This window comes from Rhinoraja longicauda, chromosome 2 (assembly GCF_053455715.1).
Source record: "Rhinoraja longicauda isolate Sanriku21f chromosome 2, sRhiLon1.1, whole genome shotgun sequence".
Classification (NCBI taxonomy): domain Eukaryota; kingdom Metazoa; phylum Chordata; class Chondrichthyes; order Rajiformes; family Arhynchobatidae; genus Rhinoraja; species Rhinoraja longicauda.
The window spans coordinates 48,467,365-48,492,248 of record NC_135954.1 but is presented as its reverse complement, the minus strand read 5'-3'; the positions used below and the strand labels follow the sequence as shown (position 1 = coordinate 48,492,248).

The 24,884-nt window shown below is 40.6% G+C and overlaps 1 protein-coding gene across 1 annotated transcript in view; it reads left to right on the top strand.

Annotated features, from left to right (window-relative positions):
• The window catches only part of pkd1l1 (polycystin 1 like 1, transient receptor potential channel interacting), a 98,413-nt gene that overhangs the window by 2,519 nt on the left and 71,010 nt on the right, over positions 1-24,884 (top strand). The window contains exons 4-15 of the mRNA XM_078422438.1: positions 1,390-1,641; positions 3,812-3,944; positions 5,271-5,474; positions 6,171-6,355; positions 9,160-9,381; positions 11,393-11,553; positions 11,871-12,077; positions 18,174-18,266; positions 20,915-20,933; positions 22,261-22,326; positions 22,481-22,610; positions 23,174-23,294. Coding sequence (XP_078278564.1) covers positions 1,390-1,641; positions 3,812-3,944; positions 5,271-5,474; positions 6,171-6,355; positions 9,160-9,381; positions 11,393-11,553; positions 11,871-12,077; positions 18,174-18,266; positions 20,915-20,933; positions 22,261-22,326; positions 22,481-22,610; positions 23,174-23,294 — 1,793 coding nt within the window. The remainder of the gene's footprint in view (positions 1-1,389; positions 1,642-3,811; positions 3,945-5,270; positions 5,475-6,170; positions 6,356-9,159; positions 9,382-11,392; positions 11,554-11,870; positions 12,078-18,173; positions 18,267-20,914; positions 20,934-22,260; positions 22,327-22,480; positions 22,611-23,173; positions 23,295-24,884) is intronic.

The following is a 24,884-nucleotide window of genomic DNA, read 5'->3' as shown; positions in this document are numbered from 1 at the left end:
GCGGGTCAGGCAACATCAGGGTGCAAATGCTGGCTGACCTGCTGAGTCACTCCAGCACTTTGTGTTTTGCTCAAGATTCTAACATTTGCAGTTCCTTGTGTCTCAGTGAGTTTTCACGAGTTGATCTTTTTGCAGCCTTCAACCAGACTCTTAAATTTTACTTTATAAAATTTAAGGCACAGGGAGGTAAACAAGCATTAAAAACTTGATGTATTTTTTTGATTTACTGAGAAACCGAACCCTGTTTATCAAAATAGCTGGAAAATGGTTCTGTTTTGTTCTTAAGCACTCATCACATCCCTTCTCAAGCTTCTGTTTTAAGTTGAAAGAACCATCGTAATTCATTTTCCATCATATATCTTTCTGTGAGTTCTGTGGTTAGCCAAAATATTCCATTGTTTTCAATATCTTATACACACGTGCACGCGCACACGCACACACACACACACACACACACACACACACACACACACACACACACACACACACACACACACACACACACACACACACACACACAGTGCATTCAGAAAGTATTCAGACCCATTAACTTTTTCCACATTTTGTTACTTTCCAGCCACATTTTTAAATAGATTAAATTCATTTTTTAATCATCAATCTACACACAACACCCCAGAATGAAGTAGCGAAAACAGGTATTTAGAAATTTTTGCAAAGTAATTGAAAATAAATAACTGAAATATCACATTTACATAAGTATTCAGACCCTTTGCTATGACAGTCAAAATTGAGCCTAGGTTCATCCTGTTTCCATTGATTATCCTTGCAATGTTTCTACAACTTGATTGGAGTCCACCAGTGTAAATTAAATTGATTGGACATGATTTGGAAAGGCACACACCTGTCTATATAAGGTCCCACAGTTGACAGTGCATGTCAGAGCAAAAACCAAGCCATGAAGACGGAGGAATTGTCTGTAGACCTCCGAGACAGGATTGTGTCAAGACACAGATCTGGGGAAGGGTATAAAACGATTTCTGCAGCATTGCAGGTCCCGAAGACCGAAGAGCACAGTGGCCTCTGTCATTCTTAAATGGAAGAACTTTGGAACCACCAGGACTCTTCATAGAGCGGGCCGCCCGGCCAAACTGGGCAATCGGGGGAGAAGGGCCTTGGACCAGATGAAGACAAAACAAAGGGGTGGAATTGGTAGCCAAGGTGACAAAATGCTGCAGTTTTGGGCTAAGCTCAAGAAACTGTCAATCCATAAACCTGTTAGCCTAAAACCTCTAACTTTCTGGATGCTGCATTATAACCAATTTATACGAATAAAATCATATTATCACAAAAAAAAAAAAAAGATGTTCACCAAGAAGATGTATTGAGTGCTTTTTGTTAAATGTAACTGAAGATGTTTTTGCTTTGCAGGTACAACGTGATAGTGAATGCATCGAACCAGATTAGTTCATTCACGTCAAACATCTATCCGATAGAACTGCAGCAGGCAGTTGAACCAAACAGACTTAGAATAAACAATCAAGATCTTACCTCAGTTCTCTTAAACTCCAGTTTTGCTGGGGAAGTACGCATTAACTACGGGACCAATCTCTCGTACTTGTGGAATTTTGGTGATGGTACTGTGAGAACTGGGAGCAGGAGGGAGTATCACCGTTATGACAGGTAGGCAGATTTTGAGATTAGGCCAAAAACCTAACGTGCACTCATGTTCTTAACATAAACATTAATGCACAATGTTGATAAATATAAGTCAAAATGTATTTTGTTCAAGTTTTACTTTTTACCATTGAAGACAATTACTTAAAGCTAGGGTCATACAGTGGAAACAGACCATTCGCCCAAACTTGCCCACACCCACCAATATGTCCCATCTTCACTCGCCTGCATTTTCCCCATATCCCTCTAACCCTGTCATATCTACAGTATGTGCCTGTCTAATTGCTTCATAAAAGTTGCGATAGTCCCGGCCTCAATTACTTCCTCCGGCAGCTCGTTCCATACACCCACCACACTTTGCGGGAAAAAGTTACCCCTCAGATTCCTGTAAAATGTTTCCTCCTTCACCTTAAAACCTATGCGCTTTGGTTCTCCACTCTGGGCAGGAGACTGTGCATCCACCCGATCTATTCCTCTCATGCTTTTGTAACTTCTTGTGATTTTCAAATTTATAATCCTATTTCTTAACTGTAGAATGTATTTTACAGAGCTATATCAATTGGACAATTGACTGACTTTGACTCAGATTGTTAAAGGTTGCGATAATGTTCTTGCACTCAATCTCCAGCTGGTTATTCGTGTTGATACTGCATGAGTGGACATCATGCACATATCCAATTTGCATTGGTTATGACTTCCCATCTAGCTCACCATCAATATGCTTATTTAGCTGATGTATGAAGAAGCTCTTAATAAGAAACATAGAAAACAAAATAGGTGCAGGAGTAGGCCATTCGGCCCTTCAAGCCAGCACCGCCATTCAATATGATCATTGCTGAACATCTAAAATCAGTACCCCGTTCCTGCATTTTCCCCATATCCCCATATCCCTTGATTCCTTTAGCCCTAAGAGCTAAATCTAACTCTCTCTTGAAATTAGGACGACATTATTGCAGAGCAGCAATGACTGCTCTCTTTGCTGAGGTCTGGCATGTACGGCATCAGGAAATATTCTATTTTAATGACAGTGGCTTAAAACACACGATTCAGGGACTTGGCACAGAGAAACAGATTAATCCCTACACAAATCAGGTACAGTAGACAATTCCACTACCTTTGAAGCTCCATGACCAGGTGCTGTTGGGGACTGAGACGGAATCACAATATTCAAGTGTAACCAACCTCTGCTCCTTGTGTTTTGGTGAAAAATAATCTGTTAAATTTCATAGATGTCATTGTAGTTTCTGTCATTTCAATGTCCTTGGCTGCTGATCTCCTCACAGTTATGAAAATGTTGTAAACTGAATAACATTTAGTTATTCCAAACAGTCTTTCCAGGTGAGACAGAGGTTCACCTGCACCTCCTCCAACCTCATCTATTGTATCCGCTGCTCTAGATGTCAACTTCTCTACATTGGCGAGACCAAACGCAGGCTCGGCGATCGTTTCGCTCAACACCTTCGCTCATCCCACCTTAACCAATCTAATCCCCTGGTGGCTGAGCACTTCAACTCCCCCTCCCACTCCCAGTCTGACCTTTCTGTAAAGGGCCTCCTCCAGTGCCATAGTGAGGTCAACCGGAAATTGGAGGAACAGCACCTCATATTTCGCTTGGGCAGCTTACAGCCCAGTGGTATGAACATTGACTTCTCCAACTTCAGATAGTTCCTCTGTCCCTCTCTTCCCCTCCCCCTTCCCAGTTCTCCCACTGTCTTCCTGTCTCCACCTATATCCTTTCTTTGTCCCGCCCCTGACATCAGTCTGAAGAAGGGTCTTGACCCAAAACATCACCCATTCCCTCTCTCCTGAGATGCTGCCTGACCTGCTGAGTTACTCCAGCATTTTGTGATATTATCGATTTGTACCAGCATCTGCAGTTATTTTCCGACACAACATTTAGAAGCCCAACACTGCTGAGTTTCAGCTGTGGTCCCGGAGAAAGTCATACAATGTGTTTTATTAACATTGTTCCTCATGTATAAGTAGAAATCAAATCAAGGAGTCTAATATATAAAATTCTGATTTTTGTTTCTCTCTAATACAGAATAATCTAGTAATTACATCATATGCTGAAAAGCTGCCTTGTCAAGTAATCTGCCATGTGCAAGCTTCATTGCAGAAATGGATGCTCTGTGGTTGAAATTAATGTATCTATTGTGACTGTTTTTGTTTACAGTGAAGGAGAATTTACAGTTGAAGTCGTCATCTTCAACAATGTGAGCTCAGCTGTACTCTCTGGCCAACTCTTTGTTATTTCTGAGAATTGCCAGCCTCCTCCAGTGAAAACCTATGGCCCATCTAAAATAGAGGTACAGTGCGCTATGATATCCTCTTGAGGAGATCAGAATTAAAACCCGTTACTCCTATATAATCCATCTGTTACTTTCCCATTACATGGCATAATTAGACAATTGTACAGGGCTCAGTGAGACATGACCTTGAATGCTGTGTACAGTCTTAGGATTCTTATCTGAGGAAGGGTGTTGTTGCTCTGGAGGGAGTTCAGAAAACTGAGCAGCAAATGTCATGGAATCCTACAAAATTCCAGCAGGCTGGGACTTTATTCATTGGAGCACAGGTGGATGAGGGGTGATCTTATAAGAGCATGAGGGGAATAGGTCGAGGAGATAAATTGAGTCTTTTACGCAGAGTAGGGGAATAAAGAACCAAATGATTTAGGTTTAAGGTAAGAGGGGAAAGATTTAAAAGGAATCTAAGGGCCAACTTCTTCACACAGAGGGTGGGGGTATATGGAATGAGCTACCAGAGGAGGTAGTTGAATTTGATGAAATAAGGACCTTCCTCGCGGTCAGAGCATTCAGGACTAGAGGTCACAGTCTAAGATTAGGGATTAAGATTAAGATAAATCACAATAATTTTGAATGGCAGAATAGGTTCAAAGGGTCAAATGCCCTGGTCCTAGTCATAGTTTCTGTGTTTTTATATGTACAATCACGATAGAATGCAGTAATGAGGTAAAACAAAGAAGTAGTCATGAAAAAGAAGAATGAACTACATGGGAGAATGGGGAATTTAACCTTTGGTTAAATGAGCAACGGCGGTGCTCCGTAAGGATGCATTCTCAGCCCTTTACTCCCCTGTACACTGACAACTATGCAGCCAGATTCTGTTCTAACTACTTTTACCAGTTTGCAGTTGACACCACTCTAGTAGGCTGGATCACAAACAATGACAAGATGCAATACAGAAAGGAGAGAGAGAGAGTAACATGGCATCAAGACAGCAATCTCCCCCACAATATTAGAAAGACGAAGGAGCTAGTTATTGATTTCAGGAAGTGAGGTGGTGTACATACCCCAGCCAGTATCAATTGACTATCTGTTGAACATCCATCCACAAAGAGATAACTCATTCACGTCAGTAGACCTGGAGTAATAAGCTTTCTACTATTAGCTGTAAATAGCTCAACAGTTTTCTACATTGGAATATTTTAAGAATGAGATTATCTGCTCATTATGTAGTAGGTTAGTTGAGGAAAGTATCTATGACCTCTATGTGGCTAACATCATCTATGACCTCTATGTGGTTCACATCACATTTAATAACTTAAGTAAATTGTCATGAACCTATTAATTTTCTGAAATGTTATGGTAAAAGCATCAACTTTCTTGCAGGTTAGAAGATACCAGTCCTTCAACCTTGGGGTTACATTTGAGAGTGAGTTTGTCTGTAATATCTCAAGAGGTATACAATACAGTTGGTCCTTCTTTGATCAAGATGGTTCACTGGTCACACTGGCCCAGGTTGATGTTAATAAGCAACTTATAATTATTCCAGGATATCTATTGAATTATGGAATCTACCTTGCAATTGCCAGGGTAAGAAATGTTTGAAAACATAATATGATTGTGCTATCATGACAAAACTTCTAATTTAATAGCAGCTGTTTCAAAATATTTGTTTGTAAGAGGAAAATAGTATGTTACTTGGTATGGAGAACAATAACAATATTATTGAAATGTTTGGAATAATTGGTGGAGAAAATCCAGGAAGATCATGATTTCAGATTGATAGTGAAGCACACATCTGTAACCAGGCATTACTACTTTCTCATTTGTGTAATTCTGCTACATGTAAAATGGGAGCTGCTTTACCTTCCTTCAAAAGTAGATGATTTAGGTGTGCAGCACTTCAGGCGTGGTTTAATATCTCATTGAAAGATGAGGATTCAGACAGCATAGTATTCTTTCAGTCCTACACATTAAAGATATTGATTCTGAGTTGACTTCAGAAATAAAAATAATAAAAGGGAATTTGAATTTAGTTTTCTTGATATTTACTGAAATTATGATTTGACTACAAACTAGTAGTAATGTGGGGTATTTTTTTCTCTAATTTCCAATAATTTCTCAAACATTTATTGCTCTATTTATCATTTATGTTACCAGTAAGAAATAAGATTAAATGGTAATGGAATAAAAAGACTCCAAAATCTTATCAATTTTGCAGATGAGTAGACTTTATTGTGCAATTTACAGCTCACAAATGCTCTTAAAATTACTTCCCAAATGCAGGTCCAAATTGTTGGCAGTGTGGTTTACAATAATTACACTGTAAGTGTTGCGGTCCTTGCTACTCCGCCAGTGAGTGTGATTTCAGGTGGCACACACCTCTTCGTAAGTAACAAGCATCAATCCATCATCAGTTTGAATGGATCAGAATCATATGATCCAGATTACCCAGGCACTTCAGACCTAAGGTGAGTCATAATTGGAGCAGGGCATGAAAACCAGTCGAACGGAAAAAAACAGCAAAAGGCTGCACTTACAAAATCCATTTAACACAAAAAGATCTCAGTATGGAAAATAAATAGGATTTGTGAAGAAAATATTCAGCTAACGATCACGCAGTCGAGGTGGAATGATGTTGAGGTGATTGAAGGAATTGGTTTTGGTGATGGGCAGCATATGAAATTTTAAGCTTAACGCAATTTTAAATAAAGTTTAAAAATTGTATGTTTGGTTCAGCCCATATAAGATGCTATTAGTTACCGAGTTTTGTTCATGGTCAAGTGATGTAGGCATTGCATCAGAATCAATGCAATGCAAGGAAGACTGCGGATCTCTGGATGAGAAAGACGAGAGGTTTTGTGAGAGTGTAGCTGGGACATGTTGATCGGTGTGGGCAAGTTGGGCCGAAGGGCCTGTTTCTACACTGTATCACTCTATGACTTATATGACTCTATGAGAGATGTTATGGGATCTAAATGGCCTCCGAATGGCTATTCAAAATGTACGCGTGCTATTGCTGCAACTGGGTTGAGCAAATGTATGGCGGTGCAAATCTCCATGGAAAACAAACTATTAGTATAGAAAGGAATGTAAGAGTCAGCCCAAGGGAACAGGAAAGACGTACAATCCCACAACAAGGACATGAAATCGGCATTGTTGAGTGGCATTTATTGCACATTCAAAGAGGATAAAGATGATTTAAAGGCCACTTTTAAAGAAAGAACCTCTGTCTCAACTGGTGCAATGTGGCCTCCTTTACATCGGTGAGACCGTTCACAGACTAGGCGAATGTTTTGCTGAACCTTTGTGCTCAGTCCACCAAGACCTGTTAGTTCTCCTCATTGATAACCATCTTAACTCCCTTCCCATCCCCATCCTAACCTTTCTGTCCTTGGCCTCCTCCCTTGCCAGAGCAAGGCCACATGCAAATTTGAGGAGCAGCATCTCATATACTGATCCCCCCCATGTCTCTGTGCACAATCTGAATGCACAGACATTTCTCCCTTTCCCCTTCCTTCCCGTCATTCCTTTCCACCTATATTCCTTCCTCTAGCATCACATTTTACAGCTCTTCTCTCCTTATCTCACCAACCTTTGTCTTTTCATCTTTGACATTTGTCCAACCAACTGCCAATCAAACTCTCCCTCACCTTTATCCACCTATCACTTGCCAGGCTTTGTCCCACCCCACCTCTCTTCCAGCTTTCTTCCCCTCAACTGCAATCGGTCTGAAGAAGGGTCCCGACCAGAAACGTCACCTGTCCATGTTCTCCAGAGATGCTGCCTGACATGCTGAATTACCCCTGCATCTGTGCTTTTTTTTTGTAAACCAGCATCTGCATTTCCTTGTGTTGAAATATTATTGTATGTGTGTCCCTTTTAAAATTTGTAGCACTTGATTAACTGCTCAATACATATATTGCATCAGTGTTTAGTTAAAAGTTAACAGACAAACTCTTTCTGTATGGAAGAAGCAGCTTTACACTATGTGGCAAAGAAAGGATGCATGCATCCTCCAATGTCACAGAAAGTGAATCTTGTGTACCGGCCTAGTCTTCCCCTCTCCATTTATCGATCAAACTTTACCCATTGCTCAATTTCGCTCCTTGAGTAAAACACAAGGTGCTGGAGGAACTCAGCAGGTAAGACAACATCAGTGGTCGAAATGGACAGATGATGTTTTAGGTCAGGATCTTAAACTTTTCCAAACTGATTGTAATAGTGGGGAGAAAGTTGGAAAAGGGAGTTGGGGGAGGGACAATGACTGACAAATGATAGGTGTATTTCACTTGGGCAACTTATAACCCAATGGTATGAATATTGATTTCTCTAGCTTCAAGTAACCCTTGCTTTCCCTTTCCATCCCTTCCCCAACTTAGTTCTCAGACTAGTTCTACTGTCCTGAATAAATATTACTGCTTGTATTCTGCTTTGTCACCTCACCTAACAATGAACCATTCTACAGTTCCTTAGCTTCATCTGCTTTGATCTGTCGTTTTCACACCTTACCCTTCGATATCTCCAGACTCCCTCTCCCCTGACTCGGTGTGAAGAACGGTTTCAACCTAAAATGCCACCCATCTCTCTAGAGATGCTGCCTGTCCCGCTGAGTTACTCCAGCATTTTGTGCCTATAAATTATGGCCAATAGGTGGAGTCGGTGACAAAGACTAGAAGTGCAAAGGTGACAAAGGTGTCAAATGAGGGAAATGTAAAACCAGAGGGAGGGATTTAGGTGGAAGGGACTGGGGGGAATAAAAGGGGAATGAGGGACTCAGAGATTGGAGAGTATGTATGTATCCATTTAGCTTCTTGTTGAGGAATCAGTGCCATTTTAATCTCTGGAAAGCCCATCCAATTCGCTTTATTACCCAGGTGATGTGAGTCTCTCCCTTCCAGCACTCACTTTGAAATTGCACATTTACCTTCTTATTTCTTCTTCCCCATTGAAAATATCCAGAAATCAATTAAACATAACAGGAGAAATTTGTTTTTCTTCATTAGCGTTTGAAGTTGAGAGTGTCTTAACAGTTAGTCATACTTGTATCTCAGACATGAATTTCCAGTAAAGTTACTGGAACTGAATGTTCGCAGCTGAGTACAAGCAGCAGTCAATGCCCTTGCCATGCTTTAACACAGGCAATTAAAAATGAATTTCTCACGCAATTCTTTTTTTATCAGGTAACTTAATGGTTTGTAAATGTTAATTTTTAAATTGTAATTTATTCTGTTGTATACTTTAAATTTATTTTACCTTTGTCAATTCTTCACAGGTTTTTCTGGTCTTGTGAAACAGTGAGTAGCTTGGATATCCCTTGTTTCAGGCATAATCTGAACAAAACTTTGGACACTACTTCCAGTATTATCAAGGTCGCACTGTCGACCTTAAAAGCTGACATTGACCAGTTTCTTTTCAAGTTAACAGTTAGCAGTGATAGCAGAAATTCTTCAGAAGCCCTTCTGTTTATAACAGTTAAGAAAGAAGATCATTTAAGGCAAGTACTCAAATATAGTGTCCCAATTATTGTTGGGAGAATGCCTGCCAAAGCACCTTATTCATATGGAAATGTATCTAAGATTTTGGAGGTTACGTCTCACCCACTCGCTATGTAGTGATTTGCAACAAAGCACCAAGAAAATCCGTGGGAGCCCAGTGGGAGACGGTCATTACTGACTAGCAGGCTGCAGAGTGTGGTCCCAACACAAAAGAAAAGGTTGCATAATATTTTACTTTAGACTTTAGAGATAGAGCGCAGAAACAGGCCCTTCCACCTCCGATCACCCCGTACACTAACACTATCCTACACACCAGGATGAATTTATAATTTTTACCACACGTTAGTGATTTATAACATGTGCATTTCTGACCTTCAACTTAGCGATCAATTAATGATTGACTTAAAAGCATAAGTAATCTCTGTTAAGATTAAAAATAACTGAGCGTTCTGTTTGCCTCCCTGTGCTAAAGTTCATTTTCCAAAATATAACGAATTGTGCAAAAGCAACCAGAAGAAATACCAGGATCCGTCTCAATGTAAAATGTGATTTTGCTAGTTATGAAACTACAGCAAGGAGATTGCAGAAGCCTCAATGGAGATCCTTGCAGGAGATAGCAGCAACCTACATTCAGGGAAACAACTCTCCACTATCACCCTGTGACTCCTTCCTACAAGACAATTTTGAATCCTGCATCCTGGCTCACCCATGTGATCTAACCTTCTGGACTAGCCTACCATATGTGATCCTGTTGAAAGTCTTGCTAAAGTCCATATAGACCTCAACCACCTTTGTCAATCCCCTTGGTGACCTCTTCAAAAAAACTGTCAAGTTCTGAGATGTGATTGACAATACACAAATCTGTGCTGACTATCACCACTCAATTCCCTCAATTCCTTTGATTCCATGACTAACTTCTTAGTAAATACAGATCAGAACTATTAATTTAACATCTGACCCATCTCCTGTGGCTCAACATGTATACTCCTCTAACCAATTGATCCGTTAAAATGATTGAATTAGAATCTAAATTCTGGTTCTTCATTTTGCAACCTGCTATTCAGTATCAAGATGCTCTTAATCCTTACAATCCAATTTATTTGAAAACACTTAAATAAAATTTAACAGTTTAAATTACTGAACTAACATTGCCTATGATCCAGGTGTAAATTCAAGTCCACCATGACGATGGGAAATTTAAAATGAAGGAATTAAAATAAATCTGAACTTAAAAAATTGATTAATTAATAGAGAATTTGAAACCATCAGATTGTCACAAACATCTGACTGACTGTGGGGTATGACATTTTCTGTTCAATGTGATGCCGATACACGATGTGTTGACTCTTAAATGCCCGCTGAAATGGCCTGGGAAGCCAGGCAGTTCAAGGAAATTCAGAGAATTCACGATACTTTTTACAGGCTGGTCTTATAGAAACATATAAAATTATAAAAGGACTGGACAAGCTAGATGCAGAAAAAATGTTCCCAATGTCGGGGGAGTCCAGAACCAGGGGCCACTGTCTAAGAATAAAGGGGAGGCCATTTAAAACTTTTTCACCCAGAGTTGTGATTTTGTGGAATTTTCTGCCACAGAATGCAGTAGAGGCCAATTCACTTGATGAATTTAAAAGAGAGTTAGATAGAGCTCTAGGGGCCAGCGGAATCAAGGGATATGGGGAGAAGGCCCATATGGGGAGAAGGGTTACTGAATGTGGATGATCAGCTATGATCACAATGAATGGCGGTGCTGGCTCGAAGGGCCAAATGGCCTCCTCCTGCACCTGTTTTCTATGCTTCTAATAGCAGTGAATGCTGACTCAGCACCATGTACAATCATTGAACAAATAAAGATGCAGAACTGGATATAAGGAAAATGTGTCTTAAATAAGCTATGGTCAATTTGAGACCGCTGTAAGTAGATGAGAGATTTCTCTGTTATCTTATTTAAATTATATTTTACTGCTGACTAATATCTGTGATCTTTGTAACCCATGATACTTTTTACAGGCTGGTAAAACTCTTTTGTGTTGACTGTGTGGATAATTCAGTCAATTGGAATGATGCATTTTCTCTCAAAGCTGTGTGTGAGGAGTGCTCAGAAACAGTGAACCTCTCATATTCTTGGAAGTTATTCCTGGTGAATTCAACAGAGACAGAACTTTTTGAAGGTCAGTCACTTAAAATGTTCCAGAACATTCCACTATCTTTAAAACACTAGAATTCTAAAAAAAAATAACGAATATTTCTGTAATCAAGTGAACAGCAATTCAGTCAATGACATGTGATGACATCAGTCGATGAAAGGTGATTTGGTTTTTATTGCTAAGTATATCAGCAAATGTAATGCTGACATTCTAGATAAAAGTGAAGATAAACTAATCATGATTTTTCCAAAAAAAAAACAATTCAATAATTTAAGATTAATCCTTTGATCTTTCCCTCATGTCAGGCAAAAACATTTAAATATATTGTGTTTGTTTTATAGTTCCCTTCTGCAGACTGGTGGTGGACAGCTTGCAGTCAAATTTGCATGGCCCCATCGTGGTTAACGATACCCCTGCACTTGAAGTGACAACCAGCACACTAACGTCAGTGACAGCAACTATTCACTCCAGCATTCAATCCACGGCCAGTCACAGAATCAAAGGCACTTATGGTACTTGGATTGGTCCATATGGTCAAAATAATTCTGGTAATGTTACCAGCACCGCTACAATTTCAACTTTCCCTGTTACTCCAATTCATACCTCCCTAACCAATGCAACAAACAGAATAGGAAGAATGACTACTTTAAAGGGTCCATTCCCTTTTCCAGTTCCTGAAGAGCAGTTATCAGCAGGAAGACCTCAGAGAAGAACTCCTCGAGCTGCTCACTCAATAGGTACATCACTCATCAACGCTTCAGGTAAAGCTTGCAACATCCAAAAATTCTCCTGCAATTTTCAAGTCTTCATCTTTTTATTAGCACAAAGATATATGTTATTGTGTTAGTTGTATTTGTCTTTGAACATTTTCTCAGGACGGGTTGTGAATGTATGATGCAAACTTGATTGGACTAACTGCAACTTGCTGGGTCAGAATATATGATGCTATTGAAAGGTTAGGAATACAATATTGTCCCTGTTATGTTGAAGCTGTTGAGAAGGATCCTGTAAAGGGCAACATAACATATTTACAGGCTGTGTTTGAGTTACATTTATGAGAACTGTCAAGTTGAGAGTTTGGCAATATTAGCCCCCTCCTTGAGGTACCGCTTCCTTTAGATCTCTTTGTTGGTGGAGAGGTCACAAGTCATCAGTTGACAAACTGATTTCTCTGTGGAAAAAAAAGCTTTAAAAACATGTAAGACCATTTGCATCAAGTCAAATCATTTTTAACCTGGGAAGCCCTTGTGTTTATTTTGGTTCAGATTAGTTTAAATTAGAGATATAGCATAGAGGCAGGCCCTGTGGCCCACTGAGTCCACACTGACCAATATCCTAGTTCACATTAGTTCAATGTTATCTCACTTTCTCATCCACTCCCTACACACAAAGGGCAAATTAAAATATCAACATATCAACATATATATAAATATATACAGAGGCAAATTGAAATACCAACCCGCGCGTCTTTGGGATGTATTTTAAAACCGGAGCACCCGGAGAAAATCCAGACAGCCACAGGGCAAAAGTGCAAACTCCACACAGACAGCATCTGAGGTCAGGATCAAACCCGGGTCTCTGGCACTGTGAGGCAGCGACTCTAGCAGCTGCTCCACTGTGCTGCCCCATTGAGTGCTGGAGGAGGTACATCAGTTTTTGTGTGACTCCCTGCGTCTCCAATATACAATACAGAAGAAGCGAATAAAGGCACTGTAAAATGCCAAAACAAGCCTTTCAAGTGCAAACCCAAATAAAGGCCTGACACGGTAGCGCAGCGGTAGAGTTGCTGCTTTACAGCGAATGCAGCGCCGGAGACACAGGTTCGATCCTGACTACGGGTGCTGCACTGTAAGGAGTTTGTACGTTCTCCCCGTGACCTGCGTGGGTTTTCTCCGAGATCTTCGGTTTCCTCCCACACTCCAAAGACGTACAGGTATGTAGGTTAATTGGCTGGGTAAATGTAAAAATTGTCCCTCGTGGGTGTAGGATAGTGTTAATGTACGGGGATCACTGGGCGGCACGGACTTGGAGGGCCGAAAAGGCCTGTTTCCGGCTGTAGATATATGATATGATATGACACCATAATATCATTTCATTGAAAATGTTAGAGAGCTGTGTCAGATTGCAGATTGGGAGAGGTGGGAGAAAATGATTAGTTGATCGGGAAAAAAATGTTGGGGCATGAGATTGTGGAGTTCATGGAAGGGTTACGATCAGAATGGCAGAAAAGAAAATCCAGAGTAGGAGTCCCTAAGGCAGTTCGTCGTTGTCTACAACCTCGTTCTGGCAGCTCCTGCGACGGTCCTGGTGCCAAACTGTAACGGCTCTGCTGTTCCTTTGGATCGATCAGCGACGTGGAGAGGGGGGACGTGCTGCATGGGCCTTCATATGACATCGCCCAGGCTTGCATCCGACCACATATAGTTAAAGCTCAGTGTGTTGATACCAGAACTCTTTATTCCCTTAGGTGTTGAAATGATTGTAAATTTGTAACATTGTATTTTGTTTCAGATGTCAATGGAACTCTGAATGCTGCTAGAAGTGAGAGCTTCTCCACAGTTTATGAGAAATTGAAGACCACATCATTGCCTGTGTCTACTTCTCACAATTTGAATGGTTCTCGCATGGAAAGAGGTGGATCACAACTTGAGATCTCAGAGAGTGGAATCATTGAAAGAGGAGGTAAAGAGGAGTAAAGAGGAGGATGTTTTGCAACTGTCAGGCACAACTTCAGTATAATCTCCCAGTCTGTCTCTGAACATGAGAATTACTAATCTGGCACGGCATCTAAGAGCAGATTTGTTGGAAATTACAAAAAAACTGGTAAATTGTTGGTGCAGGAAAGAACTGCAGCTGCTGGTTAAAATTGAAGGTAGATGCAAAATGCTGTTATCACAAAATGCTGGAGTAGCTTAGCGGGTCAGGCAGCATCTCTGGAGAGAAGGAATGGGTGACGTTTCGGGTCGAGACCCTTCTTCAGACTGATGTCAGGGGGGGCGGGACAAAGAAAGGATATAGTTGGAGAGGAAGACAGTGGGAGAACTGGGAAGGGGGAGGGGAAGAGAGGGACGGAGGAGCTATCTAAAGTTAGAGAAGTCAATGTTCATACCGCTGGGGTGTAAGCTGCCCAAGTGAAATATGAGGTGCTGTTCCTCCAATTTGCAGTGGGCCTCACTATGACACTGGAGGTGGCCCATGACAGAAAGGTCAGACTGGGAGTGGGAGGGAGAGTTGAAGTGCTGAGCCACCGGGAGATCGGTTGGTTAAGGCGGACTGAGCGAAGGTGTTGAGCGAAACGATCGCTGAGCCTGCGTTCGGTCTTGCCGATGTAGAGAAGTTGCAATTTGGAACAGCGGATACAATAGATGAGGTTGGAGGAGGTGCAGGTGAACCTCTGTCTCACCTGGAAAGACTGTTTGGGTCCGAGGATGGAGTCGAGGGGAGGAGGTAAAATGACAGGTGTTGCATCTTCTGCGGTTGCAGGGGAAAGTGCCTGGGGAGGTGATGGTTTGGGTAGGAAGGGATGAGTGGACAGGGAGTTACGAAGGGAATGGTCTCTGCGGAACGCAGAAGGGGGAGGAGATGGGAAGATGTGGCCAGTAGTGGGATCCCGTTGGAGGTGACGGAAATGTTGGAGGATAATTTGTTGTATACGCTAGCTGATGGGGAGGAATGTGAGGACAAGGGGGACTTTATCCTTGTTACGAATGGGGGGAGGGGGAGCAAGAGCGGAGCTGCGGGATATAGAGAAGGCCCTAGTGAGAGCCTAGATGTCCTCATTTCCTAAAGAATGAGGACATCTCTGATGCCCTAGTGAAAGCCTCATCTATAATGGAAGAGGGGAAGCCCCATTTCCTAAAGAATGAGGACATCTCTGATGCCCTAGTGTGAAACACCTCATCCTGGGCACAGATGCGGCGTAGACAGAGGAATTGGGAGTAGGAGATAAGACTTTTTGCAGGAGACAGGGTGGGAAGAAGTGTAGTCAAGATAGCTGTGGGAGTCAGTGGGTTTGTAGTAGATGTTGGTCACTAGTCTGTCTCCTGTGATGGAGATGATGAGATCCAGAAACGGTAGGGAGATGTCGGAGATGGTCCAAGTATGTTAAAGAGCAGGATGGAAATTAGTGGTGAGTAACTCAGCAGGATAGGCATAATCTCTGGTAGAGAAGGAATGGAACTCAACCAGCACATTCAGGCCGTGCACATTCACATGGGAATCCCAAGATTATCAAGATTCAATGATAAGTATTGCTTTCTGGATGGAACTGTTGGCCAAAGGAAGAAATATTTGGGCCTGAGTCTCAGATCTAATGATGTGTTGAGTTTAGTTTGCAATGCTATTTCTGCTTTCCAATCCTCAATCAGACATTTTCTCATTCTGTGTTTACACAGGTGGAAAAGCAATGTAAAGTCAGATAGTCCTTTTCTCCGTGTCAACATGTACCCTGTTTTTGAAAATTGTACAATTTTACTATAACAATTCAGTGAATTCTGAACAATAACTAGAATACAATCTAATTTTTCAGGATTTTTTTTCATAATTTCTGTGTTATTGTGAGTTCTTTAGGATCCTTTTCCGGAGGAGGATCGAGCAGCCCGACACCATTTCCAGGATTGCCAGTTGTTCCAGATACCCTGTACACTTCTTATTCCACCTACTGACATTATACACCTACCTGATACTCAATTCGGAACCAGTGTTTGTGTACACTGGAATGTAATAATCTCATAGTAAAACTGGCAGGGAGTGCACCAGTGCCCCATCTGTGGCAATATCTGCAAGCCCCATATTGGCCTCATCACCTACCTCAAAACCCACAAAACTGTCGTGACTGCCTGAAAAACAGAGGACTGCCTGAAAAAACGATCACAATCGCTGTTTTTAAAAGACTGCTCAAATAGCTTTTTCCTAAACTATTGATCTATTATTATTTTCCAACGGTCAAAGACTTATAATTATTATGTGCTCCATATTTCATAGTCCCAGAGTCATGCAGCATAGGAACAGGCTCCATGGTCCAGTAAATGCACACCACAATCAACCACCCACTTACATTAATCCCACTTTATTTTCACCATATTCCCATCAGTTGTTTCTAGATTCTACACTCATCGACACTCACTGGGGCCAATTGACTGATAAACCCACTCAATTTGCCTGACATGATAATGGCATTTCTAAGCTTGCTGATAAAAAGATGAATATTGCAAGCACGTGCTCCTATTTTAATTCCTCCTTTTTTCACCCTCTCTTTTAACACTCATCAAAAAGCAAAATCAAAGAAATAGGCTGGAAAGCAACATTAAGAATCTAGAAATACATCAGAGTCATACAGCATGGAAACAGGCCCTTTGGCCCAACTTGCCCATGCTGACCAACATGCCCCATCTACATTAGTCACACCTGCCTGCATTTGGCACATATCTCTCTAAACCGACCCTATCCATGTATTTCAGTGGAGAAAAATTTCAGTTTGAGATCTTTCATCTGCTGAAAGGTCATTCAGCGCCTGAGTTTCAGCACCTTAGACATTTACTCTCTCTGCCATGTGTCCTGTCCACCTCCACTACTGCAACTCTGCTCATCTTTTTTGGCAACACATTCCACAGCTGCTTTCTCTAATCCCCTTGAAGGATAAGAGAAGCTGGTTTACAGAAATATTGTCATGTCAAAATTCCTCTCCCATGACATGACATTCTGACTTGGAAGTTTATCTATTATTTTAGTGACTCGGGATCGAAATTCTGTTACTACTGCTAATAGCACTGCGGAAACTTCTTCACTTTGTAGACAGCAATGCTTCAATAAGATGGTTCACAACCATCTTTACAAGTGTAAGAATGGATGGACAATAAATGGTTTTTGTAATGACATTTCCATCCCCTGAATGTATGAATCCAGTTAATCCTATTTGTCCTATTCTGGGCAGAACACAAGGTGAAACTTCGTGATTCGTACAGGTGTCAGAGGTTATGGGTGGAAGGCAGAGAATGGGGTTAGGAGGGAGAGATAGATCAGCCATGATTGAATGGCGTTGTAGACTTGATGGGCCGAATGGCCTAATTCTGCTCCTATCACTTATGATTTTATGTAACATTATGCTTGAAAGCCATGCTGTCCTCTGTGGTGGGAAATGGACAGATTGTGTTTTGGGTTGGAACCGCCTGAAATTTTGTCTACCTGACCTGACCTACCTGACCTAGGCTACCTGACCCGCTGAGTTATTTTTATTCAAGATTTCAGAATCTGCAGTTTCCTGAGTCTGCATTCTTTCCTTCTGATTTCCCCAACTGTACAGTGGACCTGAGTCTTTTATCTAGTATAAGAAAATAACTGCAGATGCTGGTACAAATTGATTTATTCACGAAATGCTGGAGTAACTCAGCAGGTCGGGCAGCATCTCGGGAGAGAAGGAATGGGTGACGTTTCGGGTCGAGACCCTTCTTCAGTCTGAAGAAGGGTCTCGACCCGAAACGTCACCCATTCCTTCTCTCCCGAGATGCTGCCCGGCCTGCTGAGTTACTCCAGCATTTTGTGAGTCTTTTATCTGCCTTTTCCATTCAAAAAATTAAGTAAGACTAAGATGATTGCAATTGAAAACTAATGTGCATACTTATCTTTTCTTTTCTCACCTTCCTCAGCAACCATCAACAACAACACCAATATAACTATTAGTGGAAGTGTATTTGGAGAAGGTTCTTCCAACGCAACAGAGAACACCACTGATGCAACAGGTAAAGAGTTCTGCAGAAAGTATCTCAGCATATTTTTGTTCAGTCTGTAGTTAACTCTGTTTCCACACTGAAAACGTTATTTGTCTGCTTCCACTATCTGTTTTTGCTCAAGAATGGTATATACCACCTATTTATGTTTTACTTTATCCAACCCTCCTTATTTTCATCCATCGTGTACAACATTTCAGTTTCTTGATTTGCACAAATAACAAATAGATGCGGAAAGAGTATTACATCACAGCCCCACGTGTGTGTTTCTTAGACAGTGGAAAGAGTTTGGTAATTTGAGAGTGTAAGAAAATAACTGCAGATGCTGGTACAAATCAAAGGTATTTATTCACAAAATGCTGGAGTAACTCAGCAGGTCAGGCAGCATCTCAGGAGAGAAGGAATGGGTGACATTTCGGGTCGAGACCCTTCTTCAGTCTGATGCAGGGTCTCGACCCGAAATGTCACCCATTCCTTCTCTCCTGAGATGCTGCCTGACCTGCTGAGTTACTCCAGCATTTTGTGAATAATTGGCAATTTGAGAGATGAGTCTCTTGCGGCAGGAAACTATTAATCCTTGGAGATACAAGGGACTGCAGATTAGGTAACCTTGAGTAAGAAACAAAGCGCTAAAGAAAATCAGGCAGCATCTGTGGAGGGAAATGGACAGGCAACATTTTGGATCACTACCGTTCTTCAGACTCAGAGTCTGCCCATTCTCTCTCAGCATCAGACAGATGCTGCCTGACCCGTGAAGTTCCTCCATCATTTTGTTTTTTGCTCAACCATCAATCCTTGATTTCTAAAGCACGATTATTGCAATTGGCTTACTATCAACTCATGGAATTACTGTGACCTGTAAACTAAAAAATCCCTACCACATAAATGCTGTCACTGCAAGAATTAGTTAGAAACTGGATTTCTTGGGACAAGTTACTCATCTCTTGAATTCCCAAAGCCTTTGACTATCTGAGGCAATTGTTACGGCTGTGATGTAACATTCTTCACGCCTAAACCTCACACCAACTGTAACTGAGCAGCTCACCTAATTGGGATGCTGTCCACAAGACTAAACATCAATTCACCTGAGCACCAAGACCGTCATGTGTGCTATCTGTGTAATGCACTGCCATTGATCAGCATGGATATTATGAATAAGGGGAAGGCCATTTAGGAATGAGATGAGGAAAAACTTTTCAACCCAGGGAGTTGTGAATCTGTGGAATTCTCTGCCACAGAAGGCAGTGTCGGCCAATTCACAGGATGTTTTCAAGAGAGAGTTAGATTTAGCTCTTGGGGCTAACTGAATTAAGGGATATGGGGAAAAAGCAGGAACAGGGTACTGATTTTGGATGATCAGCCATGATCATATTGAATGGCGGTGCTGGCTCGAAGGGCCAAATGGCCTAGTCACACATATAATGTTGCAAGTCACACATATAATTCTGACAAGGGTATATTGATCTTCCTTCAGCATATCTGGGTTTAAATTCTGGAACCTACCAAGACTGTTCTATGGGAATATTTTCACTATGAAGTCCACAGTGGTTCAGGTAGATAGCATAATTATTTTCTCAATGGCCATTTGATGTGGGAAATAAATGCTGGCAATGCCTGTGAAGCTTCACTATGCAAATTAACAAGAAGATGAATCTCTACGGGAAATTCATCTACGGGAAACAACGTTTTTATTTCAGGGTCTCAACAGTCTTAAGGATACAATGTGCTGATTAGAAGTAATAGATATTGTTATGCACAGATATATTTGAATAAGTGTGTGATCTTAGCATGATACAATTAATGTACAGATTTGTATTTAAGCACCCAAAAATAATTATTACTGGTCTGTAATAAATTTTCTACCTGATCTGATAATCTGCATTTGTATTGGAAAACAGCTCCTAATCCTTTCAGTCTAGACTATGTAATTCAATACTTGTTCTACTTTTGCTCTCTATTGTCTATTGAATGTATTATGTGTCATTTCATTTTGATGCAGAATATGACACACATTATAATACAGTAGAAGGAACTTCCGGATCTGGCGGGAGACCAGGATTTCAAGGTACAGGGTTGTAATTAAATTAGTATATTAGTTTTAGATGTGTGAAATGCTTTATCTCTTAAAGTTCCTCTCTTCTGTCTCTTGCTGTACTTTAGCTACATGGATGAATGATCAAAACTGCAGATTCTTTGAGAGAATCTTATTTTTTTCCCTTCCAATGGATATTTCCGTCCTGGCTGTATACCGATAAATGAATAATGCCACATGAGTTTGAAATGGTATCAGCAAAGTAATTCGTTGGTGATGGAAGCTTAGGGTCGACGAGAACAGTTATCATGCATCCATGTTTGTGGGTGTTCCAAAACAGAAATCATTGTCTAAGTAATTTATTTTATGACATGACTATGCATTAATTTCCCTCCTATCATTGGGAAGAAGGTATAAGAATCTGAAAATTGTGACCTCCAGGTTTAAGAACAGCTTTTTCCCAACAACTATCAGACTCTTGAACGTGACAAAACACAAACTAAGCAATGAACTGTGAACTGTTTTGGTTGGACTATAGAATTCTGGCTTTTCGCACTAATATTGGGACTTTTAAATGATGATGTTTTTTTGTTTATGTTATGTTATGTATGAGTACTGTGCTTTACAGGACTGTTCTGCTGCTGCAAGTAAGAATTGTATTGTTTTGTTGTCAATACACATGACAATTAACCACTCTTGATTCTAGACTCTTAACTTTCTTTTTCTACTTGGATTGACATTTATCACATTTACCAAGAAAGAGTCTGTAATGTCAGAGGGATTTCGTATTGTTGGCGGGTGGGATAGACAATATTGTACAATAGACAATAGGTGCAGGAGTAGGCCATTCAGCCCTTCAAGCCAGCACCGCCATTCAATGCGATCATGGCTGATCACTCTCAATCAGTACCCCGTTCCTGCCTTCTCCCCATACCCCCTCACTCCGCTATCCCCTCATTCTATCCCCATACCCCCTCACTCCGGATCACAAAAGAACATTGGCTTTTATTTCCCTGAAGATGTCATTAGCAGTAATTGTAATGTACAATATTTAGCATAAGAGAAAGCCTTACTAAACATTTATTTTGGAACAAAATATTGCATCTGAATGTTTACTTTTAATCTTTCTAAATTGCTGTGAACCAATGCTGATTCACAGGAGGTGGATCCAGTGGGAATAGCATTGATACAGGTGCCGGTGGAAATGAAGGATCCAATTTTGGATCGGAAACGGGAGGTGGTGACGATGTGCTCCCAGACATTCCGCCTCCACTTGAATCCAGACCCACTCCCATGATCGAATGGACTAAAGTGCAAATTAATGACGAGAAGTTTGAAACATTCACCACCACAGGTGACTACCCTTTTTGAAAACAGAAAATAAAATAGGCCTTATTTTACTCAAAAAGTCGTGAATTTTTGCACTTCCCTGCATCTAGTGCATAATTAAGATGTAAAATCAGTACTTAAAAGAGCAGAAGACATACTCTAGGCAAGCTGCTCTTTCTCTTCTGAAATAGAGAAAGTGGCTGTATTCACAGTAGCTTTCATGCCAAGCTCACCAATAATTGGTTGATGCCAAGCCCTTGATCTTTCCAGAGACCCCAGTGTGGACTTCTGTTCTGGCTTATTTCACTTGTGTAAACCACTGCATTCTCCTTCCATACCTCACAGAGGCATTGGGCATGAAACATCGTTCTCATAGAAATCCCATTCTCTACCTGTGATGTTTGTTCTATTGGTTAGGGAGCTGGTGCTGTCCCCAGCACAATTCTCTTGTGGAATTCTAGACATTGTGTCATCCCAACTTAATTCCAGCTATCGTTTTGGATTTATGTTAATTATATATTTCAATGACAGCAGCAGGGTTTTGATTTTTAACTTCTCATGTCAGACCACAGACATATCCAGTGTCTCTTTCTAGCGGCTGGTTTTGTAACTTCTCTTGCCTTTTTCCACAGGTACAAAATCACAAACACTAACATTTAAACCTTTTGGCCTGCAAAGTAAGAAAGTTTACATGCTAGAAGTTATTGGTAAGTAAGACTTTTAGAAGATTTTTAAATAAAAAGGAAACAATAGAAATTCTCAACATTTTAAAGTACATTTTGTTTCTGTTTACATTAGATATGTCTATTGAGTTTGTAATAATTTGTTTTCTCATCTCCACACACCAACTAGTTAGAGGCCAGAGAGAAATAGGAAAAGCGCAACATTTTCTTTTCACCAACGAAGCTCCTCGGGGATTGACGTGTGAAGTGCGACCCAGCAAAGGATTAGAGATTCAGACACATTACAGTATATTCTGTACATCAGGGAGGAAGGTGAGTTTGTAGTGTTCAAAAAGTAGTATTTATTGTCTTGAAAAGCATTTCCTTTATATGTGTGCTGTGTGTCAGAATATGGACTGCTGTTGCTCAAGCTTTGAACAAATTGGTTTAGGTTTAGGTTTATTGTCATGTGTACTGAGGTACAATGAAATGTTTTGTTTTGCATGGTATCCAATCAAATGAGATAATGTTATCCATAAATATAATCAAGTCAAACTCAAGTACAGTATCACTGTATACCATCTTTGTGTCATCCCAACTTAATTCCTGTTTAGGGGGGAAATATGAAATTGTAAGTCATTTGTCCTGTACCCTTGCCTCATGTAGCTATATTTTTTCGACTTTAAGATAAAGTAACCTTGAAATAAGTAATGCAGAGACATTTTATCTCAAAGATGATCTAAAATTACATTTGGAGGAAACTAGTTAATTCTTTACCTTGCAAAATAATCTATTAAATTAATCATATTGATATATCAACAACTCCTTTAATGGTTTGTGATTTAGTCATAAAATCAGTGTAATATTTAACTCTGCAATTTCTTTTCTTATTCAAGGATCTGCATTATGAGTATAGCTACAGTATTGGTAATGCAGCTGAAACTGTTCTGTATGATGGAAGGGATCATGAATACTATTTTCACTTACCCGCTGGAGAACCAACTGATGGATATAAGTGTGAGTTCCATCTAAAACAAAGGCCTACAATTACAAAACATCGAATGCTTAGCACAGATAATGTATGAAGGACCATATGGAAGTAGACAATGGGTACAAGGTCTGTGAGTTAGTGTTAGGGGTGGCGATTAAAAGCATGTTCAAAGGGAAGATTTTAGGATTCTGCTGAAGATGTGTTCAGTGAGATTCTTACATGGAGTTGGGGCAAGAAAATGCTGACATCGTAAAGAAAGAGATGGATTGGGGCTTGTAAAGGATATTGGGATTAGAAAAATTGAGAGGAGTCACAAACACAAGGCTGAAGAGGGTTCAAGTCAGGTCAGAAAAATCAAGTTGAGTTTGTTGTTATATGCAGAAATACATTGGGGTACTGGTACAATGAAAATCTTGCATCACCGACATATGGAGAACACAGAGAGTTGTGAATTTGTGGAATTCACTGCCACAGAGGGCAGTGGAAGCCAAATCACTGGATGGATTTAAGAAAGAGTTAGATAGAGCTCTAGGGGCTAGTGGAATCAAGGGGAGAAGGCAGGCACGTGTTATGATTGTGGAGGATCAGCCATATTCACAATGAATGACGGTGTTGGCTCGAAGGGCCGAATGGCCTCCTCCTGCACCTATTTTCTATGTCTATGTCTATACAAAACATAAATTAAACATAAAGTATACAGACAGTAAAAAGAAAAGGACTATGCAAAAACAAGGCTTTAGTTCAAAACACCATTAGAAAACAGACCCAGATTGGTACAAGAGGTGGTCCATAGTGTCTTTGCTGAGGTAGGATTCGGGTTGGCTGGGCCAGTTCAAAACCCAGACAGTTGTAGGAAAATAGCTATTCCTAAACATGGTGGTGTGGGACTTCAGGCGTCTGTATGTCCTGTCCAATGATAGCTGTGAAAAGAGGGCATGGTTTTTAATGATAGATGCCGCCTTCTTGGAAGTGCTGAATCAGGCCATGAAACAACCATTCAATTGTAATGGTTAATTTAATGCAGGATAATGAAGTTTGGACAAGAGTGCAGTCCAAAGCTAGGGAAAGAGACCATTGGGGAAATCGACAGTGATGAGGGCATGAATGCAAACTCATTGGTTAAGAAGCATGTTGCATATGTTGAGATTTGCAGCCTGACAGTGGACAGGATTATGTGAATTTCTAGCCTGGCCTTGGGGAAGATGGGGTGCCAATACTGGATTTGTTGTGCAGCAACTACAGGAGGGAAGAATGATGCCAGCCAAATGTAATCTTTCCCAATTTGATTGACGGCATTGTTATTTTATACACTTTTCTTTTGGGAGAAATGAGCAAATCCAATAAAAAAAATAAGAGTGATAAAAAATTATAGATTCTTTCTCCATTGGGACATGGATCTGAGATTTTGTCAAGAATATGAGATCTCAATAAATTTCTCAGGTTTCCATATTGTCTTCCATGAGCTTTTCATTGTTTCATGCTGCACCAAGTCTCTTGGTTTTCCTGCCATTCACAGTCTCTGCCCCAATCAATTCTGAAAGGGACAAGCAGTGTAAAAGACTCTCTAGCTCAACATAAAAACGTAGGATCAAGGAGTAGGAGCAGTGCTCTTGCCC